The 20,767-nt window shown below is 43.9% G+C and overlaps 1 protein-coding gene across 5 annotated transcripts in view; it reads right to left on the bottom strand.

Moving 5' to 3' along the window:
- The window catches only part of vav2 (vav 2 guanine nucleotide exchange factor), a 210,530-nt gene extending 189,763 nt beyond the window's left edge, over positions 1–20,767 (bottom strand). For all 5 annotated transcript variants that reach the window (XM_063073773.1, XM_063073777.1, XM_063073775.1 and 2 more), the window contains exon 1: positions 19,683–20,767. In XM_063073773.1, the coding sequence (XP_062929843.1) occupies positions 19,683–19,889 (207 nt within the window). In that variant the 5' untranslated portion in view covers positions 19,890–20,767. The remainder of the gene's footprint in view (positions 1–19,682) is intronic.

The raw sequence follows: 20,767 nt of genomic DNA, 5'->3' as shown, positions 1-20,767 counted from the left end.
CAAGTCTGTTATACTTTTCTCTGAGAAGCAGTATACAGTCCGGAACAGAATGCAGTCCTCCACTAGGAATTTACCAAAGAATTAATTGCAACATGATCCATTCAATGGAAAATGATTTAGGTAAACCAGCAGGAATCTGCCACCAGACACCATCTCTCACCCGCAATCTTGTTCCAACAGAACAGTTTGCTTCCAGCTGGAAAATGCAATGTGGCAGAGCGACAACTTGCTTAAGTTCAGCTATGAGACAGACAAAAGACAAGAATCCCCTTGAAACTAAAGTGCCATATTCAGAACACTGTGCTTACAGATGGCCACCACTGAGGCAAAGCACAGTTCACCATCTGATTCTAAAGGAACAATAGTGCCATGAAACAGGACATGATATTGGTATAACATGTACCAAGATGCAGTGAAAAACTTAGCTTTGCAAGCTATTCATACAGATTATTTCAAAACAAAAATATCGTGGATTCTGGTGAATTGGGACATTGGAAACAGGACATTTTGGCCCAATTAAGCAGCTGTCAAAATTAGCCAAATTAGCAAAAGGATTGTAAGGGATAAAATTGGTCCTCTTGAAGATCAGAGTGGTCGGCTATGTGTGGAACCAAAGGAAATGGGGGAGATCTTAAATAGGTTTTTTGCGTCTGTATTTACTAAGAAAACTGGCATGAAGTCTATGGAATTGAGGGAATCATGTAGTGAGATCATGGAAACTGTATAGATTGAAAAGGAGGAGGTGCTTGCTGTCTTGAGGAAAATTAAAGTGGATAAATCCCCGGGACCTGACAGGGTGTTCCCTCGGACCTTGAAGGAGACTAGTGTTGAAATTGCGGGGGCCCTGGCAGAAATATTTAAAATGTCGCTGTCTACGGGTGAAGTGCCGGAGGATTGGAGAGTGGCTCATGTTGTTCCGTTGTTCAAAAAAGGATTGAAAAGTAATCCGGGAAATTATAGGCCGGTGAGTTTAACGTCGGTAGTAGGTAAATTATTGGAGGGAGTACTAAGAGACAGAATCTACAAGGATTTGGATAGACAGGGGCTTATTAGGGAGAGTCAACATGGCTTTGTGCATGGTAGGTCATGTTTGACCAATCTATTGGAGTTTTTCGAGGAGGTTACCAGGAAAGTGGATGAAGGGAAGGCAGTGGATATTGTCTACATGGATTTCAGTAAGGCCTTTGACAAGGTCCCGCATGGGAGGTTAGTCAGGAAAATTCAGTCGCTAGGTATACATGGACAGGTGGTAAATTGGATTAGACATTGGCTCAATGGAAGAAGCCAAAGAGTGGTGGTAGAGAATTGCTTCTCTGAGTGGAGGCCTGTGACTAGTGATGTGCCACAGGGATCAGTGCTGAGTCCATTGTTATTTGTCATCTATATCAATGATCTGAATGATAATGTGGTAAATTGGATCAGCAAGATACAAAGATTGGAGGTGTAGTAGACAGTGAGGAAGGTTCTCAGAGCCTGCAGAGGGACTTGGACCAGCTGGAAAAATGGGCTGAAAAATGGCAGAGGGAGTTTAATACAGACAAGTGTGAGGTATTGCACTTTGGAAGGACAAACCAAGGTAGAACATACAGGGTTAATGGTAAGGCACTGAGGAGTGCAGTAGAACAGAGGGATCTGGAATACAGATACAAAATTCCCTAAAAGTGGCGTCACAGGTAGATAGGGTCGTAAAGACAGCTTTTGGTACATTGGCCTTTATTAATCAAAGTATTGAGTATAAGAGCTGGAATGTTATGATGAGGTTGTATAAGGCATTGGTGAGGCCGAATCTGGAGTATTGTGTTCAGTTTTGGTCACCAAATTACAGGAAGGATATAAATAAGGTTGAAAGAGTGCAGAGAAGGTTTACAAGGATGTTGCCAGGACTTGAGAAACTCAGTTACAGAGAAAGGTTGAATAGGTTAGGACTTTATCCCCTGGAGCGGAGAAGAATGAGGGGAGATTTGATAGAGGTATATAAAATTGTGATGGGTATAGATAGAGTGAATGCAAGCAGGCTTTTTCCACTGAGGCAAGGGGAGAAAAAAACCAGAGGACATGGGTTAAGGGTGAGGGGGGAAAAGTTTAAAGGGAACATTAGAGGGGGCTTCTTCACACAGAGAGTGGTGGGAGTATGGAATGAGCTGCCAGATGAGGTGGTAAATGCGGGTTCTTTTTTAACATTTAAGAATAAATTGGACAGATACATGGATGGGAGGTATATGGAGGGATATGGTCCGTGTGCAGGTCAGTGGGACTAGGCAGAAAATGGTTCGGCACAGCCAAGAAGGGCCAAAAGGCCTGTTTCTGTGCTGTAGTTTCCATGGTTTCTATGGTTTATGGTTTCATAGAAATAGTTAAAAAGGTATATAAAAGACAAACCGAGCAACGAATTACATATTTAAATGAAATGTAAAACATATTAGAACACTACCAGTAGTACTGCAGTACTATAAAGTCTCTTAGTTCCTAATAGTTATTGGCGGAGGAATTTGTCTAGTGTATGCAATGAACAAAATCAGAGCAGACACCTAATGCAGATAATGGACTGCATTCATTACTACAATGGTATCAACGATTGCATTCTCCAAATTTTCATTTTCATTGTAACATTCAAGATGATTGTCGATACCTTCAAATTCTTCATAGTGCTTAACTTGCTGAAGTAGTGAAATCATTTCATTTTCACCTCTGGCCGTTTCTGCCATGTCCAAGCCTGAATACTTGAAACCACAGTGAGCAAAAGAGTTCAGAATTATCTTACTGCTTATTTCTGGCCAATTATCAGTAACAAAAATCACTGCTTTTTGAACACAAATGCACATGACTGACATTATTTAAAAACTGTTCGCTCTGAGCACTGTGTAGCATCTAACAGCAACACATGTGCACAGCAGTGACACCAGCATCTGCAGGTTTTCTCATGTCTGTGATTTACTAGTTAGGACCTGTTTGGCAAGAGACCCTTGCCCCAACTAAGTCACATACTTACATGCATAGTTACATGCGCAACTTTCTCTATTAGTTTTTGTTCTTTAAGAGTTGCCGAAATAAGCAGCTCAGTTAAACGGAAATCCACTGTACATGGAAATAGTCGCGCATTGGGGCAGCATGGTAGTGGCAGTGAGCACAATCACTTTACAGCGCCAACTGCAAGATTGGGGTCTAATTCCCGCCACTGTCTGTAAGGAGTTTGTACGTTCTCCCCGAGACCCCGTGGGTTTCCTCCACATGCTCTGGTTTCCTCCCACATTCCAAAAATGTACAGTTAGTGTTGTTCAATTGAGGGGATGCTTTATTGGCATCGAAAGTGTGACGACATCTGTGGGCTGCCCAGCACAATGATCGCTGATTTGATTTAATGCAAACAATGCATTTTCCTGTATGTTTCAATGCATATGTGACAAATAAAGCTAATCCAACTTTTAGTACAAGTGAACACTGAAAATAGAAGGTAAAACATAGCGTTACGGTTTCAGTAGAAGTGCAGTGCAGGTAGACAGTAAGACCATGACAAGGTAGAGAATAAGAACATAAGAAATAGGAGCAGGAGTAGGCCATCCAGCCCATCAAGCCTGCCCCGCCATTCAATAAGATCATGGCTGATCTGTCCGTAAACTCAGCTCCATCTACCTGCCTTTTCCCCATTACCCTTAATTCCCTTACTATGTAAAAGCATATCTAACTGTATCTCAAATATATTTAGTGAAGAAGCCTCAACTGCTTCCCTGGGCAGAGAATTCCACAGATTCACCACTCTCTGGGAAAAACAGTTTCTCCTCATCTCTGTCCTAAATCTTCTCCCCTGAATCTTGAGGCAATGTCCCCGAGTTCTAGTCTCACCTACCAATGGAAACAACTTTCCTGCTTCTATCTTATCTATGCCTTTCAAAATTTTGTATGTTTCTTTAAGATCCTCTCTCATTCTTCTGAACTCCAGAGAGCATAGTCCCAGGCCACTCAATCTCTCCTCATAGGTTAACCCCTTCATCCCTGCAATCAACCTGGTGAACCTCCAAAGCCAGTACACCTTTCCTCAAGTATTGAGACCAGAACTGCACACAGTACTCCAGGAGCATTAAATTCACCTTTAATGTACAAGAAGTCCATTCTCGATTCCTAGAAGCTGTTCTTAAGCCTGGCAGCACATGCTCTCAAGTTTTTGTTCCTTCTGTCCATGGGGTGGGGGTTGGGGAGAAGAGAGAACATCCAGGGTGGGACGGTTCTTTGATTCTTTTCCTGAGGCAGGAAGAAACGTAGACAGAGTCCAGGGAGAGAAGACTGGTTTCTATGTGCAACTTAGAAAGGAGGCTGCACCATTACAGGGACAATTCACCCCATCAGGTATACTGAAGAGATTCAACAGCTACTGGAAGAGGAGGGAAAAGTTACTGAAATCTGAACAGTATCCTTCCAAAAGGAAAACTCAAATCAGCTCGACTCTAGAATTATATTATGGATTTTTGGATACTGTTGTATTCAAGAAGGCTAAACAATTAGAACTGGAAAGTGAAAAGTGCCTGTTAGTTTTGAAACGCTTCAAGATGCCTGGAGGGTCTGAAACATAGAGTTAAATGTGTTAGTTATCTGGTACACAACCCAAATGAAGCTGTGCTCCAGAGGTCAGGAGTTTAAAAATAGCCTGTTTTTTTTTGGGGGGGGGGTGAATCTTTTTTTAATATACTCTATGCTTACCCAAACCTCTTTTACTGGTTGTCATCTTGGCTCTCAAGAATTACAAGGTTAGAACAACTGTGTGACTCACACAGCAAGCTGACACCCCCACCATGAGCATCAACTCCCCCCCCCCACCACCCTGCCTCAAATGCTGTTAAACCGGGTCATTCTCTCTTACTCCTCTCAATTTAACAAGCATTTATTTTCAGCTTACTCTTCTTATGCTCTTGACAAGCTACTGCACACAACGCATGCTGGAACACATCCCCGCCGATCAAATTATTGGTGGATAGACTGTATCAGTGCTACATTACCAAAGCCTCAGCATGTCACACAGGAGGCAGGGCAGAGACTGCTGGCAAGCAAGACGCAGCTGTGGGGGGAGGGAAGAAGGCAGATGGACTCAGAGTGCAAAGGAGAGAAAGAAACCAGGAGGCATCGCAGAGGTAGAGGGAAAAAATACAGATAGCAGACATTTGAAGCTTTTCTTTCTTCCTTTTTAGAGAGATTTCTTCTCTCTCCCACAATCTTCAATGTTTGTTTTAAATTTTTCCACATCAACTTTGTATCCTTTTGGGTTATTTTTGGCTTTTATGCTGCTCTGTTGCTTCATACCAACCCTATTGCAAAAACGGCTTGCTGGCTTTGGCTTGATCCTGTCTTTTTGTTTTGCCTGTCCCTACCTTCACCCCTTGTATCTAATTAGTACCACCTTCCAATTATTTTGCTTGATCTCTCTCTCTCTGAAGGAATTGCAGATACAGCAAGCAGTCAGGGGTAGATGTGCAGAGAGTGAATGGAGGCAAGTTCGTGCCAAGAGAATGTGAGAGAATTCTGGGTCACGAAACTTCCTATCCAACACATACTGGACCAGCTGAACAAGGAACGTCAGTCAAGAAAACTGTTTTGGTGGCACATTTATAAAGTAGGGTTAAAAGGGTTACAAAAGTTATCCAATTCCATTTAAAATTGACTGGTGAAGGAGTATTAGGCAGTGAGGGGTGAGAGGAATGTGCAAGGGAAAAGTGGAGAATGTGCATTAAAGGTGAGATGGGAGAGTTCAGAGGAGGTGTGGAGCAGGTTTGTTATTACACAGGGTGGTAGGTACCTGAAACGAGCTGGTAAGGATAGTGATGGAAGCAGATACAGTAGTGGCTTTTAAATAGACACTTGAATATATAAGACAGGGTATAGGTCATGTGCAGGCAGAAAACATTTAGTTTAATCAGGTATTGTGTTCAGCACAGACATTGTGGGCCAAAGTGCCTGTTCCATGCTCTATGCTATCCTGATGATATGCTGTTTGCATGATTTGTGTTTTTTTTCCCTCTTCCTCCACACATTGAGCATTGGTCTTTTTTTTAAAGTTGGGTTCTTTCGGGTTGCTTGCTTTGTGGCTGCCTGTAAGCAGACAAATCTCAAGGTTGTATAATTTATACACACTTTGAATCCTTTGAATGCAATGAACTACTATAAAAAAAGGGGGAAAAAACTACTTATGAAGCATTTCCACTCAAGACCGTATAGTGCTTTACAGCCAACAGCATATTTGTCATTGTGTACTGTTGAAAAATGAGTGACTGATATGGGCACATATGGTCAACTAGCCAGAACATAAGGAATAACTAGCCTGGAAAATGAATCTCAGGGTTGTATGTGGTGACATATATGTACTCTGATAATACATTTACTTTGAGCTTTGAATAAATAGTCAGATTAGGAAGTGACAAAACAAATTGATGAAGGTAGAGCAGCGGATGTGGTGTGTATGGATTTTATTTTTTATTTATTTATTAAGATACAGTGCAGAATAGGCTCTCTGGCAACCCCCAATTTAACCCTAGTCTAATCACAGGACAATTTACAATAACCAATTCAACTACTAACTGGCAAGTCTTTGGACTGTGGGAGGAAACCAGAGCACCCAGAGGAAATCTGCATGGTCACAGGGAGAAAATACAAACTCTTTACAGGCAGCGGCAAGAATTGACCCTTGGGTCACCAGTACTGTAAAGCACTATGCGGACCACTACGCTACTGTGCCGCATAAGGCATTCGACAAGATTGCCCACCGTAGGCTCATTCAGAAAGTCAGGAGGCATAGGATCCGGGTGAACAGGGTTTCAGAAATGGCTTGCCCACAGATGGCGGAGCGTGGTCGTAGACAGACCACAGTGTTAGCTGTGAGGAGGATGCTAAGAGCATGCAGGGTGACTTGGATAGGTTAGGTGAGTGGGCAAATTCATGGCAGATGCAATTTAATGTGGATAAATGTGAGGTTATTCACTTTGGTGGCAAAAACAGGAAAACAGATTATTATCCGAATGGTGGCCGATTATGAAAAGGGGAGGTGCAAAGAGATCTGGGTGTCATTGTACACCAGTCATTGAAGGTGGGCATGCAGGTACAGCAGGCGGTGAAAAAGGCAAATGGTATGCTGGCATTCATAGCAAGATGATTCCAGTACAGGAGCAGGGAGGTACTACTGCAGTTGTACAAGGCCTTGGTGAGACCACACCTGGAGTATTGTATGCAGTTTTGGTCCCCTCATCTGAGGAAAGACATTCTTGCCATAGAGGGAGTACAAAGAAGGTTCACCAGATTGATTCCTGGGATGGCAGGACTTTCATATGATGAAAGACTGGATCAACTCGGCTTATACTCTCTGGAATTTAGAAGATTGAGGGGGGATCTTATTGAAATGTATAAAATTCTAAAGGGATTGGACAAGCTAAATGCAGGAAGATTGTTCCCAATGTTGGGGAAGTCCAGAATGAGGGGTCACAGTTTAAGGATAAAGGGGAAGCCTTTTAGGACCGAGATGAGGAAAAGCTTCTTCACACAGAGAGTGGTGAATCTGTGGAATTCTCTGCCACAGGAAACAGTTGAGGCCAGTTCATTGGCTATACTTAAGAGGGAGTTAGATATGGCCCTTGTGGCTAAAGGGATCAGGGGGTATGGAGGGAAGGCTGGTACAGGGTTCTGAGTTGGATGATCAGCCATGATCATACTGAATGGCGATGCAGGCTCAAAGGACCGAATGGCCTACTCCTGCACCTATTTTCTATGTTTCTATGGAACGTATTCTCGCTGGAGGTCCATGACCAGTGGTGTTCTGGGACCCCTGCTCTTAGATGAGGAAGTTTAGCTTAGATGAGGAAGTAGAGGAGAGGGTTATTAAGAATGCAGATGAAGGTTGGTGGTGTTGTGGATAGTGTAGAAAGTGGTCCAAGTTACAACAGGATGCAGAGATGGAATGAGAAATGGCAGATGGAGTTCAACCCAGAAAAGGGCAAAGTGATACACTTTGGAAGGTTGAACCTGAAGGCGGAGTATAAGGTTAATGGCAAGATTCTTAGCAGAGTGGAGGAACAAAGAGATTATGTCCACAGACCCCCCAAAGATGCTGCATGAGTTGATAGGGAGGTTAAGAAAGCATTTGGTGTGTTGCCCTTCATAAGTCAGGGAATTGAGTTCAAGAGCTGTGAGCTAATATTGCTGCTCTATAAAACTCTGGTTAGACCACCACTTGGAGTATTGTGTTCAGTTCCGGTCACTTCATTATGGGATGTGGAAGCTTTAGAGAGAGTGTGGAGGAGATTTACCAGGATGCTGCCTGGATTAGAAAGCATGTCTTATGAGGAAGAGGTTGAGCAAGCTTTGGCTGTCTTTTTGGAACAAAAGAAGATGAGAGGTGACTTGATAGAGGTATGTAAGATGATAAGAGGCACAGATAGAGCAACAACATTGCCTTTTTCCCAAAGCATAACTGGCTAATACAAAGGGGTATAATTTTAAAGTGATGGGAGTAAAGAACAGGAGGATGTCGGAGGTACTTAAACAAAGTGGTTAATGCATGGAACGTGCTGCCAGGGATGGGTGGTAGAGGCAGATACATTAGGGACATTTAAGAGACTCTTAGAGAGGCATGTGGATTAAAAGAAAATGGAGAGCTATGTGGGAGGGAAGGGTTAGATTGATTTTGGGGTAGGTTAAAGGGTCGGCACAATATTGCCGGTCGAAGGGTCTGTACTGTTCTATGTTCTAAACTAACAGCTATGAGAAACATAACCAGTTCATTTGTTGAAATGATTTTGGTTGAGGGATAAGTATCTCCCAGACAGCAGCAGAAGTATCACTGCCAAATTTTTTAAAGTGCTGGAAATCTGAAATTAAAACAGAAAATGCTGGAAACAAAGTGGGCTGGGCAGCATCTGTGGAAACAAAAACAAAGACACCGTTTCAAGTCCAAGACCTTTCGTTCAGACACAGGGTCTCCTTCCAGTGATGCTGCCTGACTGCTGAGTGTTTCCAGCATTTTGTTTTTACTTGGAGATCTCCTGGGCTTTGCCATTCGACGCCATTGTGATTGATGATGTCTATCCAAAGCGTGAATGGAGTCTCGGTTAAAAAGCTTCATCCACATAAAACAGAACCTCAGAAAGAGCAATGCTCTCTTGGCACTGATACACAACCAGCTTGAACTAACTATTGGGAAAGAAAAAAAAACACAACTCCAACTTTAAATGTGGTGCATTTCCTTGGCTTGATGAAAGGTATCTGAAGGGAGTAATGGAGGACTGTTTTAGGCCTGTGACCTGTGCTGTGCTGCAGGGATTGGTGCTGAGTTTCCTCCCACATAGCCCTCCCATTTTCCTTTCATCCTCGTGCCTATCTGAGTCTCTTAAATGCCCCCAGAGTATCTGCCTCTACCACCCATCCTTGGTAGCACATTCCACACATCAACGACTCTGTTTTAAAAAAAGTATCTCTGACATCCCCCTATACTCGTATCACCTATATTAATGAATGGAGGTGGCATGGTTTGCAGATGACACCAAAATTACTGATTTACTGGACTGTGAACAAGGTTATCTATGATCAAAAAAGCAACAGAGAAAGTGTGCCAGAGAATAGGAGATGGAATTTTACTTGGACAAGTGTGAATTCTTTTATTTTTTTAAGTTACCCCAGGGCAGGAATTACAGAGTTACTGGCAGGTCCCTTGAAAGTGTTGTAGACAGAGAGACCTGGGGGTACAAATAGAGACACAATATACTGTGGTTGCTGGAAGATGGACCAAAAGAAATAATAAGTTGCTGGAGGAATTCCACAGGTCAGGCAGCATCTCTGAATCTCTGTCTCGCCTGACAGGGAGGTCCCTGGATCATCTTCCTTTCTATCAGATTCCACAAGCTGCAGCTCTTTGTTGCCTTCACTATAAGTTTAACACCACCCTCCTCCACCTGAGTCCATGGCCAATCAATCCCTCTTAACCTCACTCTACCTATCACTTGCTACCTCACCCCCTCCCCTCACCTCTTCATAGTGACCATCTTCCCTCCACTCTTTCAGTACAAATGAAGTGTTTCACAGTTCAAAGTAAATTTATTATCAAAGTACATATATGTCACTGGAGGCAACCTGAAATTCATTTTCTTGTGGGCATTCTCAATAAATCCATTATAGAATAATAATAATAGAATCAATGAAAGACCGTTTGTCTAACAAGTGTGCAAAAGACAACAATCTGTGTAAATACAAAAAGAAATAATAAATAAGCAAGCAATAAATATTGAGAATATTAGCTGAAGAGTCCAGGAAAGTGAGTCCATAGTTTGTGGTTATATTTCAATGATGATGAGGCAAGTGAAACCCAGAATATGAAGATATCTACAGTATTTCCCACCGGAGATGCTGCCTGACCCAGTTTGTTCGGGAGCTCATTTATTGCGAGAGGTACAGGTGTATAGCTCCATGAAAGTGATAACACTGGTAGACAGGGTGTGAAGAAGCCATTTGGTTTCAACAGTCAAGGCTCTGGGTACAAGAGCTGGGAAGTGATGCTACACCTTACAAGATGTTGGAGAGACCACATTTGGAGTACTTGTGCAGTTCTAGTCAACCAGCAGTAAAGGATGTCATTAAGTTGGAAAGGGCGTAGAAAAGATCCAGAAGCATGTCACTAGGATTGAAAGCCTTGAGTTATAACGAGAGACTGGATTGGCTGGGGCTCTTTCACTGGAACATGGGTGATATTACGGAGGATTATAAAGTCATGAAGAACATAGATAAGGTAAATAGCTTCAGTCTCTTTCCCAGGTAGATTTAAGGTGAGATGGGAAAGATTTAAAGGCACACGAGGGGCAGCCTTTTTTCTAAACAAAGGATAATGAGTATGTGGAACAAGCTCCCAGGGAAAGTTGCAGACACTGGTACAAATACAATATTTAGAATACATTTCGACAGGTACATGGATAAGAAAGGTTTACAGAAATATGGACTGAAGTCAAGTAGGCAATTTGGTCAGAATTGACAAGTTGGGACAAGACGCCTGTTTCCGTGACTATGACTCTATAATTGCAAATATTAAGGAACCTACAATACAAATGCCCCACCCTCCAGCCTCTTGTTGATTGCCCCACTCAGCAACTCCAGCCCGCTCACCAGACTCCTACAGTACAGATGCCCCAATCACCAGCCTCCTGTTCCTCATATTTGATTGCTTGAAGACTTTTGTCCACGTTTGTCAGGACGCTGAAGCAGGGACCCAATCGCAGACCACGTACTGTGTGCACAATGATATTTACTGAGCAGTAAATCCAGGGAGGGGGAGGGGCAACAAAGTCAGCGTCAAAGTTCAGGTGGAGACGAAAAATTCCACAGAAATCCAAAAACCAGAAACAGGATACAGGCAGAGTCGATATTCAGACGGACAAGGTTCAGACACAAATGCTGGAAAGGCTCAGGAAAACTCACTGGCACAATCTGGCAACAAACAGGTGAAAACACAGGACTGAAATACACTGAGCAATAAACAGAGAGGTAGATGATAGGTGGAGCACAATGAGACACAGGTGGCAGCAAAACAGGTAATAATGAGAAACAGGTAAGAGGTGGAGTACTCAGTAATACAAGGGCCGTAATACAGTAGAGCAGGAGTGGGCAAAGGAGAACATGGGGCATGAAAACAAACAAGAGCACATGGCAATACAAAACCACAGACTGACAGCTAGCAGGGAGCACACAAAAAGGTCAAAGTTCAACTGGAGGTACTGACCATGTTGAAGATTCAGCTCCTCAGGCAACAATGGCCTCAGGTTTCTTCTGCACCAGATGCTTCACTGTGCTGCACAGTGGCCGAGGCAGCTGCAGAGGTCACTGAATCTCATTTCGGAAGTGTTTGTCTTAGGTTGCACTGAGAGCCCCCAGGCAGACTCTGCCCGGGTGTCAGTTTATTCAAAATCTGTCGTCTCGCTGCACTGCTCTCCCAAAATTGAATCCTCACTGTGACAGGCTGAGTGTATTTCTACATCCCACACAGGAATATAATCAGAGTCCTGATCTGGTAACACCCCATGTGCACACAAGTGACCTCGACATTAAGCACAACACAATGACAGTCCCTATCTTGTCGTCTGATAGGCATGAGAGAGACTGAAATATCAACAAACCATTATCAGTATGGTTAGGGGCACGGGAGTGTGGACGGATGATGCTATGATCTTTCAATAAATGGCCTTCCAATGTCCAGCACCTGAGAGACTCTAAATCCAATTTTACAGATCCCAATTGTGCAGTCTGTATGTTCTATCACCCTCCAACATCGGAGCTCAGGTAGGTGGGCACAAGGGCTATGTCACGCCACCAGGGAAGTGTTGGGATTGACATCATTATGCGTAGGATCTTGCAAAGTGCACCCAAACTCATGGTGGCTCACTTGAAAAAGCTATCACCTACCACCAGACCATTCTATCCATCAGAAGACTCCGAGTCCAGCCTGTGTCTATCTCAGCCCCTGTGGAGTTGCATAATTGGTAAATGGTTTATTATCATCACATTTGCCAAGAATCAATGAAACACTCATTTCGCATGGCATCCACGCAGATCATTTCAAGAAAAACAAGTGGATCAAGTTAGTATAAGGGAAAGGTAATAACAGAATGCAGAATATAGTGTTATGCGTACAGAGAAAGTGCAGCATAGTAGAACACAAAGTGCAAAGGCCAGGATGAGGTAGATTGAGGTCAAAAGTTCTGCTTGATCGTACAGCAGGTCCATTCAATAGTCCTTTAAAAGTGGTGTAGAATCTACATAACTCTGTCATGGATGGTCCCAATTCCACTGCAAAAGGAGGAGGGTTGGGCATTGGGCTAGCAACCCCATCTCATAAAATCCCAGAGCTACTGAAATGCCAACAAAGGCTCCAAGAACCTCATTCCTCGGAGAGGATGGTTCTTTGACATAAGATGGGCTACGCCTGGGGACAACTTGAGAGACTGGCCCCGGACAGAGGGCTCTGGCAAGCTGCAGTCAGTGGCATTTGCCCCAGTAGGGGTGTTGGACTGAACTGACTAACAGAGGCTCCATGACCTACAGAGCTGCTGTCAACAGGAAAGGAAAAGAAACTCACCAGTGTTCACTGGGGCTTCATTTGTTTGTGGTGCATTATTTGCCAGTGTTCACCACTTTGTCACACTGGTCAATGAAGAGTGACTGGCTAGTGAGGAAGACCTGGCACAAGTGAAGAGTGACTGACTAGTGTGGAAGATCTGACACAAGTGAAGAGTGACTGGCTAGTGAGGAAGACCTGGCACAAGTGAAGAGTGACTGACTAGTGTGGAAGATCTGACACAAGTGAAGAGTGACTGGCTAGTGAGGAAGAATGTTCATGAAACTGAAGTAAAGTGCGAGTCAATGGGTATGCAAGAGAAGCAAACTGGTGGATAGTCAGAGGAAGTCTGAAAGCAAGTATCCAAAGCAAAAGCTGAATTTAGGGAGAAAGGAACTTTGCTATTAAGAACTTAGAGAAAAATCTATAGTAGTTTTTACCTTAATTCAGGATCTTCTAAGTACTGAAGATAGTGCAAAATTTATTAAGTCACCATTCAGCATTCCACACCAAAACACCTAATTAATTCAGCTATTGCATATTTCATAATATTTTAAGAATAAATTATGTAGTAATTTTACTTCCCAAAGTAGCAGCTCCCAGCGGCCCCACATTGAGAGGTGACAAGTTAACCTCCAATGCCCGAGTGGCCAGTCAACATGTCGACCGCAGTTGAGTTCTCTGATGTTGAAATGCAACCAGCATCGGTGTCTGCGTGCGAGGTGGGGTGGGTAAGCAACTTAGGGAGAGAGAAGTGAAGGGAGGGGAAGGTGAAGAGGGGAAAAGAGAGGAGAAGGAAAGGGGAGGGTGAGGAAATGGGGTGAGGGGGAGGGGGGTGAGGGAGAAGGGGGTGAAGGGGTGAGGGAGGTGAGGGGGAAGGGGTGAGGGGGAAGAAAAGTGGGAGGAAGGGGGAAGAAGAGTGGAGGGGAAAAGAAGAAGGGAGGGAAGGGTGTAAGATGGGAGGGAGAGGGTAGAAGACGGGAGAGGGTGGAAGAGGAAGAGGGAAGGGATCTGAGACACTTGCAGCATTGAACAAATCTGTTCACATCATCCTTTCAGCCATTCCATCCAAGAAAGCAACCACATAAAAACAAATTCTTTTTTAGCACCTCTGACTCTTTTGCCAGTTGTCTTATCCCACATTCAGGAACAATTTCTCCATATTTACTGCTGAAACACATACTTTTTGCCAGTTGCATTAAGTCCCCAAAGCTTCTCTGTGCTGGGGAGCGAATCTCAGTTCTTCAGTCTTTCCACATTACTTTTTCAATCCTGCTACCATTCTATTAAATCTCTGCACCTTTCTCTGCCGAAAAGAAGGAAGGGTCAGGACAAGCTCCACAGTATTGCGAGTGACTAACCTTAGCAGATATTTTAAGGTGGGGTATACGATGCTAAAGAATCATTTCCACTTTAACTATCAGATGAAACAGTGATTCACAAAAAAAAAGAAACAGTGATTCACCATTTACTATGGCCACACCAGAAGCTACATACAAGTATGCAACACTATCAATATTTCAGAATCAGTATCCTAGAATTTGTTATAATAATAACAGAATGCCCCTGATTTTCTGGAGATCAGTGTTGGTGACTACAAGAAAAGCCTGCTTAAACCAACACCAAAAGTTAACAAATTTCACAACACATGCCAGTGATATAAAATCTGATTCTGATACTAGTCACCATCAAAATTACAGGCAAGTTATATGAATCAGAAGTCTTTGTGTCTCACATCAGTGTGTGTCTCTCCATGGGGTATAACACATGCACCAAACATTACTGCACTCTGGTGTGATAAGTGAAAGACTCGTAATGCCAGCTCTATAACATAATGAGATACTAAAAACACAAGCAATTACCAGCACACAGCAAGGGACGTATCAGCTGCTCCTCACAGTGAGGGGAGAAGGACTGATCTTCTGAAGGCCAAAGAGACGGGGAGGTAAGTCAAATGGACCCCCAATCGTAGAAGATAGTGTTCAATGCATCAAACCCTGAGACAATCAACTGATCCGCCAAATAGAACAATCAAATTCCATTCCCACCCACCCCCCCACCACCGACTTATATATGCAAGGGATTTTTGCATCATTTTGGCAGCTCCAGAACAAATTCGGATTGCAAAAAGAGTCATTTTTTCAGGTATCTCCAGCTAAGACACTATATAAGATCACATCTTTCTGTTTTTGAGACGGCAGAACCTGATAAATTAGATAATCATTTAAGATCATGTTTAGGGACAGAGCACATCATCGCCTATCTGTATGATGCCGTACAAAACAAGTGTCATACAACAATGGATAATACTAAAAAAGAGTGGGAAAAGGAGTAGGGTACAGAAATAGAGGAGGTTATATGGAATGAGGCTTTGCAGTATGTTAACTCCTGTTCCATCAATGCCAGGCATTGTTTAATACAATTTAAAATCCTACATGGACTACATTACTCAAAAGTAAGGATTCAGAAAATATTCCCAGAAGTGTCCCCAATGTGTGAGAAATGGAAGTCCTCGGAGGCAAATTTCTAACATAGGCATGCTTTATGTCCCAGTATACAAGAGTATTGGAAGCAAATATTCGAGGTCCTATCGAAGGTACTAAAGGTTCAGATAATACCAGACCCTATTTTAATAATTTTTGGAACTTCTGCGAGGTCAAATAAATTCCAGGCTACCCAGCAACAACTCCTGACCTATGGCATACTTAATGGAAAGAAACTCATACTGATATTCTGGAAAAAGGAGGAAACGCCATCACTCAGACAATGGCTGGCTACTTTAATGGATACTCTGCATCTAGAGAGGATAAGATACGTTATCAAGGACAGACTCAAGGAATTTGAAAAAATCTGGCAACCATTACTGTTGTATTTAGAAGAGACTGACAGCTGAACTAAGCGTGGGGGGCGGTAGGACCTAAACAGCACATACGGGTGGGGTGAGGTGAGGGGAGGGGAAGGCTGGGAAGGGGAAAGGAGACGGGGTGGTAGGGTTTCCTTTGCTTTTTGCTTGTTTACTATACACACATTCATTTTACTTTCATTATGTTGTTACAAGAAAGAAAAGGAAAAAGAAGCGTTGTACTTTAGGACATTGTCGGTTGTGGTTATGCTGATGTTGCTTCACAATAAAAACATTTGAAAACAAAAAAATAAAATAAATAAATTCCATCCCACCACCCCCCAACCAAAAATTCTGATCAATCCCGAGGGAGAGACTGATTTTCCAATTATATTGTGACCCGAGATTCATATGCAGTTATTACAACAGTAATGAAGACAAAGCAATATGATCTGGGGTTTAAATATGCAACCACCGCTAGGTACACTTTCAATCTGCAACTGCCTAGAGGCTCGAGGGAAATATAAAATATCTTTACAGAAGGTTAATTTTAATTATTAATCTAACAGTTATAATAGATCAGATAGTAAAAAAACTGCAAACAGTTTACGACAAGAAATATTTCTGTCACAGCTCAAGCAACTGATGTATGAAATCTGTTAAATAAAAGCAGAAAACTATATTTTCAATGTTTCTCAATTCAGAAAATGCTTCACATTTTGTTCTTTCTGGTAGACCTATGTTGCAAGAGTCCTTTAACACCCCATTCCTGCTCACCACAGCTTACTAATAGAACACTACAATACACCATTGCACTCCTGATACATCGACCCACTTCCATGTTGGTGGGAGAGAGAGGGGTCACCGCTGTAGGAAGCGTGTCAGAAAAGATTTGGTAAGTAGTAGATGATACACAGTGACTATGATATGTCAGTGATTGGGAGAACGACTGTTTCCTTTGATGGACAGCGGAGGGGTGACTTTGGATAAAAACAGAAAACAGAAAGTAGTCAGCATCAATGGAATGAGAAGCAAAATTAGCGTTTCTCCAAACATTCAATATTAACTCTTTCTCCCCTTCCACAAGTGTGGCCTGACACAAGTGCTTCCAGCATTGTCTGTTTTTATTTCAGATTTCCAGCATCTGCAGTTTTTTTTAAATATGTAATTCCACTTCCTTTGCCCTGGGTTCTGTTGGACTACTTCATTTTTTGAACAGGATTCATCCAAGCAGTATTGCATATTCTAGATAATCTTGACTTGTTGAAAAGGATTAAACTCATGTGAAGTCCAGTGAATCCCTCACCACAAGGTTCCTAAGATATTAACGTGGCTGGGCCTATTTAGTTTCTTGTCAAACAGTAAAACTCAGGAAACTGTTGGTGATGAATCTGACATTTAAAATTCCATAAATGTCAGTGGGTAGTGACTAGACCAGAGACACAAGAGACTGGAATATGAAGTAACACACAACCTGCTGGAATTACTCAGCATGTTAAGCAGCATCTGTGGGACGAAATAAGCTGTCAATACTTCAGTTCAAAACCTTGCACCGGGACTTAGAGTGGAGGGGCCCCTTTCACCTGCCTCAGCCTTCCAACTCCAACCCTGCTCACCTCCCCTCCTGACACTCCCGGCCTGTCACCTTACACCCCATCCTCTGTCCACCAATCACTTGGAATCTTTCTTGCCGCTCCCTTTCCCCTCTATCCGCAGGCCATCCCTCCTCCTCATTCTCAGTTCTGATGCAGGGCTTCAACCAGAAATGTCTGTAGTTTATTTCTTCCCACAGATGCTGCTCTACCCAGACTTCCAGACTTCCTCTGTCTGGAGATAATCACTGCCAAGTATGAGAACATACAGTAGTCTTGCTGAAGGACGGAGAGGGAATGTGCACAGCAGAAAGAGGAACAATTGCAAATCCTCATCAGGGAGAACCAACAGTACTGGTCAGGTGGATGTACACATGCAGACTAGTTGCTGATGATAAGTGTCTGGCTGCAGGAGGTCTGACTCCCAACACAAGAGTCAAAAGAAGGGAGAGAGGCAGGAAAGAAACAAGTCTTCTGCGCTGCAACTCAAAAGTCACTGGATATTTTTAGCCTACACCTTCCATTGATGGACACCTAACCTTTGATCCACAACTAACCTCTACCAATCGATCATTGGCTATCTCCCATGTCTGCAATTCTCAAAAGAGGTAGAGGTCAAAACTTCAGTCTTAGCATCTGGGCGCCATCAGGGCAATACTAGGAGCACTGAGAAAACATATCTGTGGGAAATTGACAAAAAGTCTGTCCTAAATACTTCACACTTTCTTACAAATGACTCTAGCTCACAACAAACTACAGTATGCACAATCTGTCATACACACCGATCACTTATTCCTTCAGCATGCTGCTCATTCACAGTTGTAGATTCCCTCCCTCACGTCCTCTCAAACAAAACCAACACTCATTCATTTCTGTTGATCGATCATCACCATTGCTACTAATCCCCAAAGAGAAGATGGCAGAAAAAGCAAGTTACTTCAGACCTCACTAGTTTTGCTCTCACCTGCATTACACCCACCTTACAAAGTGACAGACCTGCATCTCCCAGTCCGAACTTCCGGAACACTATGTTGCACACACCGGCATTCTGCATAATTCTACATATGCAGCAGTATAAAGCAACATATGTACACCAGTACTACGCCTTGGTGTCAAATAAAGACAGACCAATAAGTAACCCATAGTATTTTATAGTAAATGGGCTGGTAACAAGGTGGCAAGGTGGGGGGGGGGTATATAGAAGGCAGGGTTTGAGGGTTGGCACAACATTGTGGGCCGAAGGATCTGTAATGTGCTGTATTATTCTATGTTCTATGTTCTATTAACAGGCCTACACCCACCACTAATGCATCACTGTGCAAGTGTCCATCAGTACTCTGTTCAGTCCAATACCAACTTCTATCAGACTGGAACTGATCCAGGTGTTTTGCAGTAACCAGTACTACCCAACCCTAACAGCAGGTGCAGTGAAAACCCTGCTGAGGAACTAAACTCCAAATTAAATTTATTCTGTTAATACAATTGCTATATGATCAGGATTTCCCACTCATACTTCCCTAAAATATTTCACCTTTCACCCTTAACCCACGGCCTCTAATTCTAGTTTCACCCAACCTCAATGGAAAAAGCCTGCTTGCATTGACCCTATCTTCACCTCTCATAATTTTGCATACCTCTACCAGATTTCTGCACGTGCTCCTACAGCCAGGGAATAAAGTTCTAACCTATTCAAACGTTCCCAAAAACTCATAACCTCAGGTCCCGGCAACATCGTTGCAAACTTTCGCTGTGCTTGGAAAACAGCTTTTGGTCCAAGCATACTTCCTGCAATTTTTGTTCTGATCTCAAATTTCCAGCAATTTTTTTTTCTCTCTCAGCAAAGGTTAGGAGCTGGACTCAGTCTGTTGGTGTCCACTGAGCAGTCTCACAACAGTTGATCTCTTTTGGTCCCAAAATCACATCGCCTGTCTCAGACGTTGCCCAAACCTTCCCTACTGCAACAAACAGAATGCTAGAGAAAGTCGGCAACTACGGAAGGAAAATGGACAACTGGAACTTCAGGTCTAGAACCTTCATCCAGTCCAACCCAACCTGAAACTCTCGACTATTCATTTCCCTCCACGAATGATGCATATCAGCTTCACCATTTTGTTGTTTCCGATTACAGCATCCGGAGTCTCCTGCGCTTCCACCCTCCCCCTCGACCCAACTCAACACCTACCTGGGACATTTGTGGCCTGAAGTTGATGTCTTTGAGATCGATGGACCCAGGACTCAGGTTGTGCAGAAGCTGACAGAGCAGTACTCCATCTCTCAGCGCCTGTGCCAGGTCAAAGACCTGGGCTGCTGGCCACACCACACGGTGATTTGGGGGCAGCACCTTGCAGTCAATGAGCCAGCGACCACACTGGCGCCATTCCTCCATCATGAAACTGGGCGAAGACGCGAGGAAGTATTAAGAGGAAGGACCAGGGAGGGCAATGAGGCGAGGAGAAAGGATGAAGTGGCAGTGCAGGGGATGGAGATGGAGGATCGGGTTCAAAATTCTTGGGAAATTAATCCTAGGAAGGGGCAGGTGGGGGCGACCAGAGGACAATGGGGAAAGAGGAAAAGAACGTGTAGGGACTGCGAAAGGGAACCAAAGTCAAAGAGGAGGAGAAATGAAACCCAAGTTGTTCGTGGGGAGAGTTGGGATGAGGGTGCTGGGGTGAAAGGTCCCGGGTAGCACAGAGGGATAGCTACCTGGAGCGGCGGAGTGTTCTGTGGAAGGAGTGAGAGGTAGGGGATGCGGGAAAAGGGAGGTGGGCACGGCAGGAGGTGCTGTGTGTTTGACCGAAGAGCAGGTTCTGCGGAGGGTGGGGCGAATGATGCCGGTGGACGCGCCGTCCTTTAGGGACTGTCGGAGTGTGGAGGGGAGGGTGGTGGGGGTCGCGGTCCCGAACGGTGATTAGGAGCTTGTTAGAGGGTGGCGGTCCTGGGAAGTAGGGCGACTACGGATCGGGTCTCCTTTGCGAGGTTAGGGTGCTGAGGGTCCGAATGTCGCTACCACTGAAGCGCAGATCGGGAGCCGGGCTCAGGGTGCAGCTAGCCGGGCTGGAGCGGGATCCCGGGCCAGAGCCGGGGCTGAGGCTGTTCCCATAGAACCTGAGCGGGGAGGAAGCGGCCTTCCCAGTGGCACTGATCCGACGTGCAGTGAATCCCCTCTCCGGACACAATATATCTCCGTCTGGCCGCTCTGTAACTTTGTATCCAAGCCCCACGATTCCCTCCAAGCGACTGATCAGCGGACACACAGTGGCCAATGTG

The sequence above is a fragment of the Mobula hypostoma genome, chromosome 21, assembly GCF_963921235.1.
Source record: "Mobula hypostoma chromosome 21, sMobHyp1.1, whole genome shotgun sequence".
NCBI classification, from domain to species: Eukaryota; Metazoa; Chordata; class Chondrichthyes; order Myliobatiformes; family Myliobatidae; genus Mobula; species Mobula hypostoma.
This window is presented reverse-complemented; position numbering and strand designations above follow the sequence as displayed.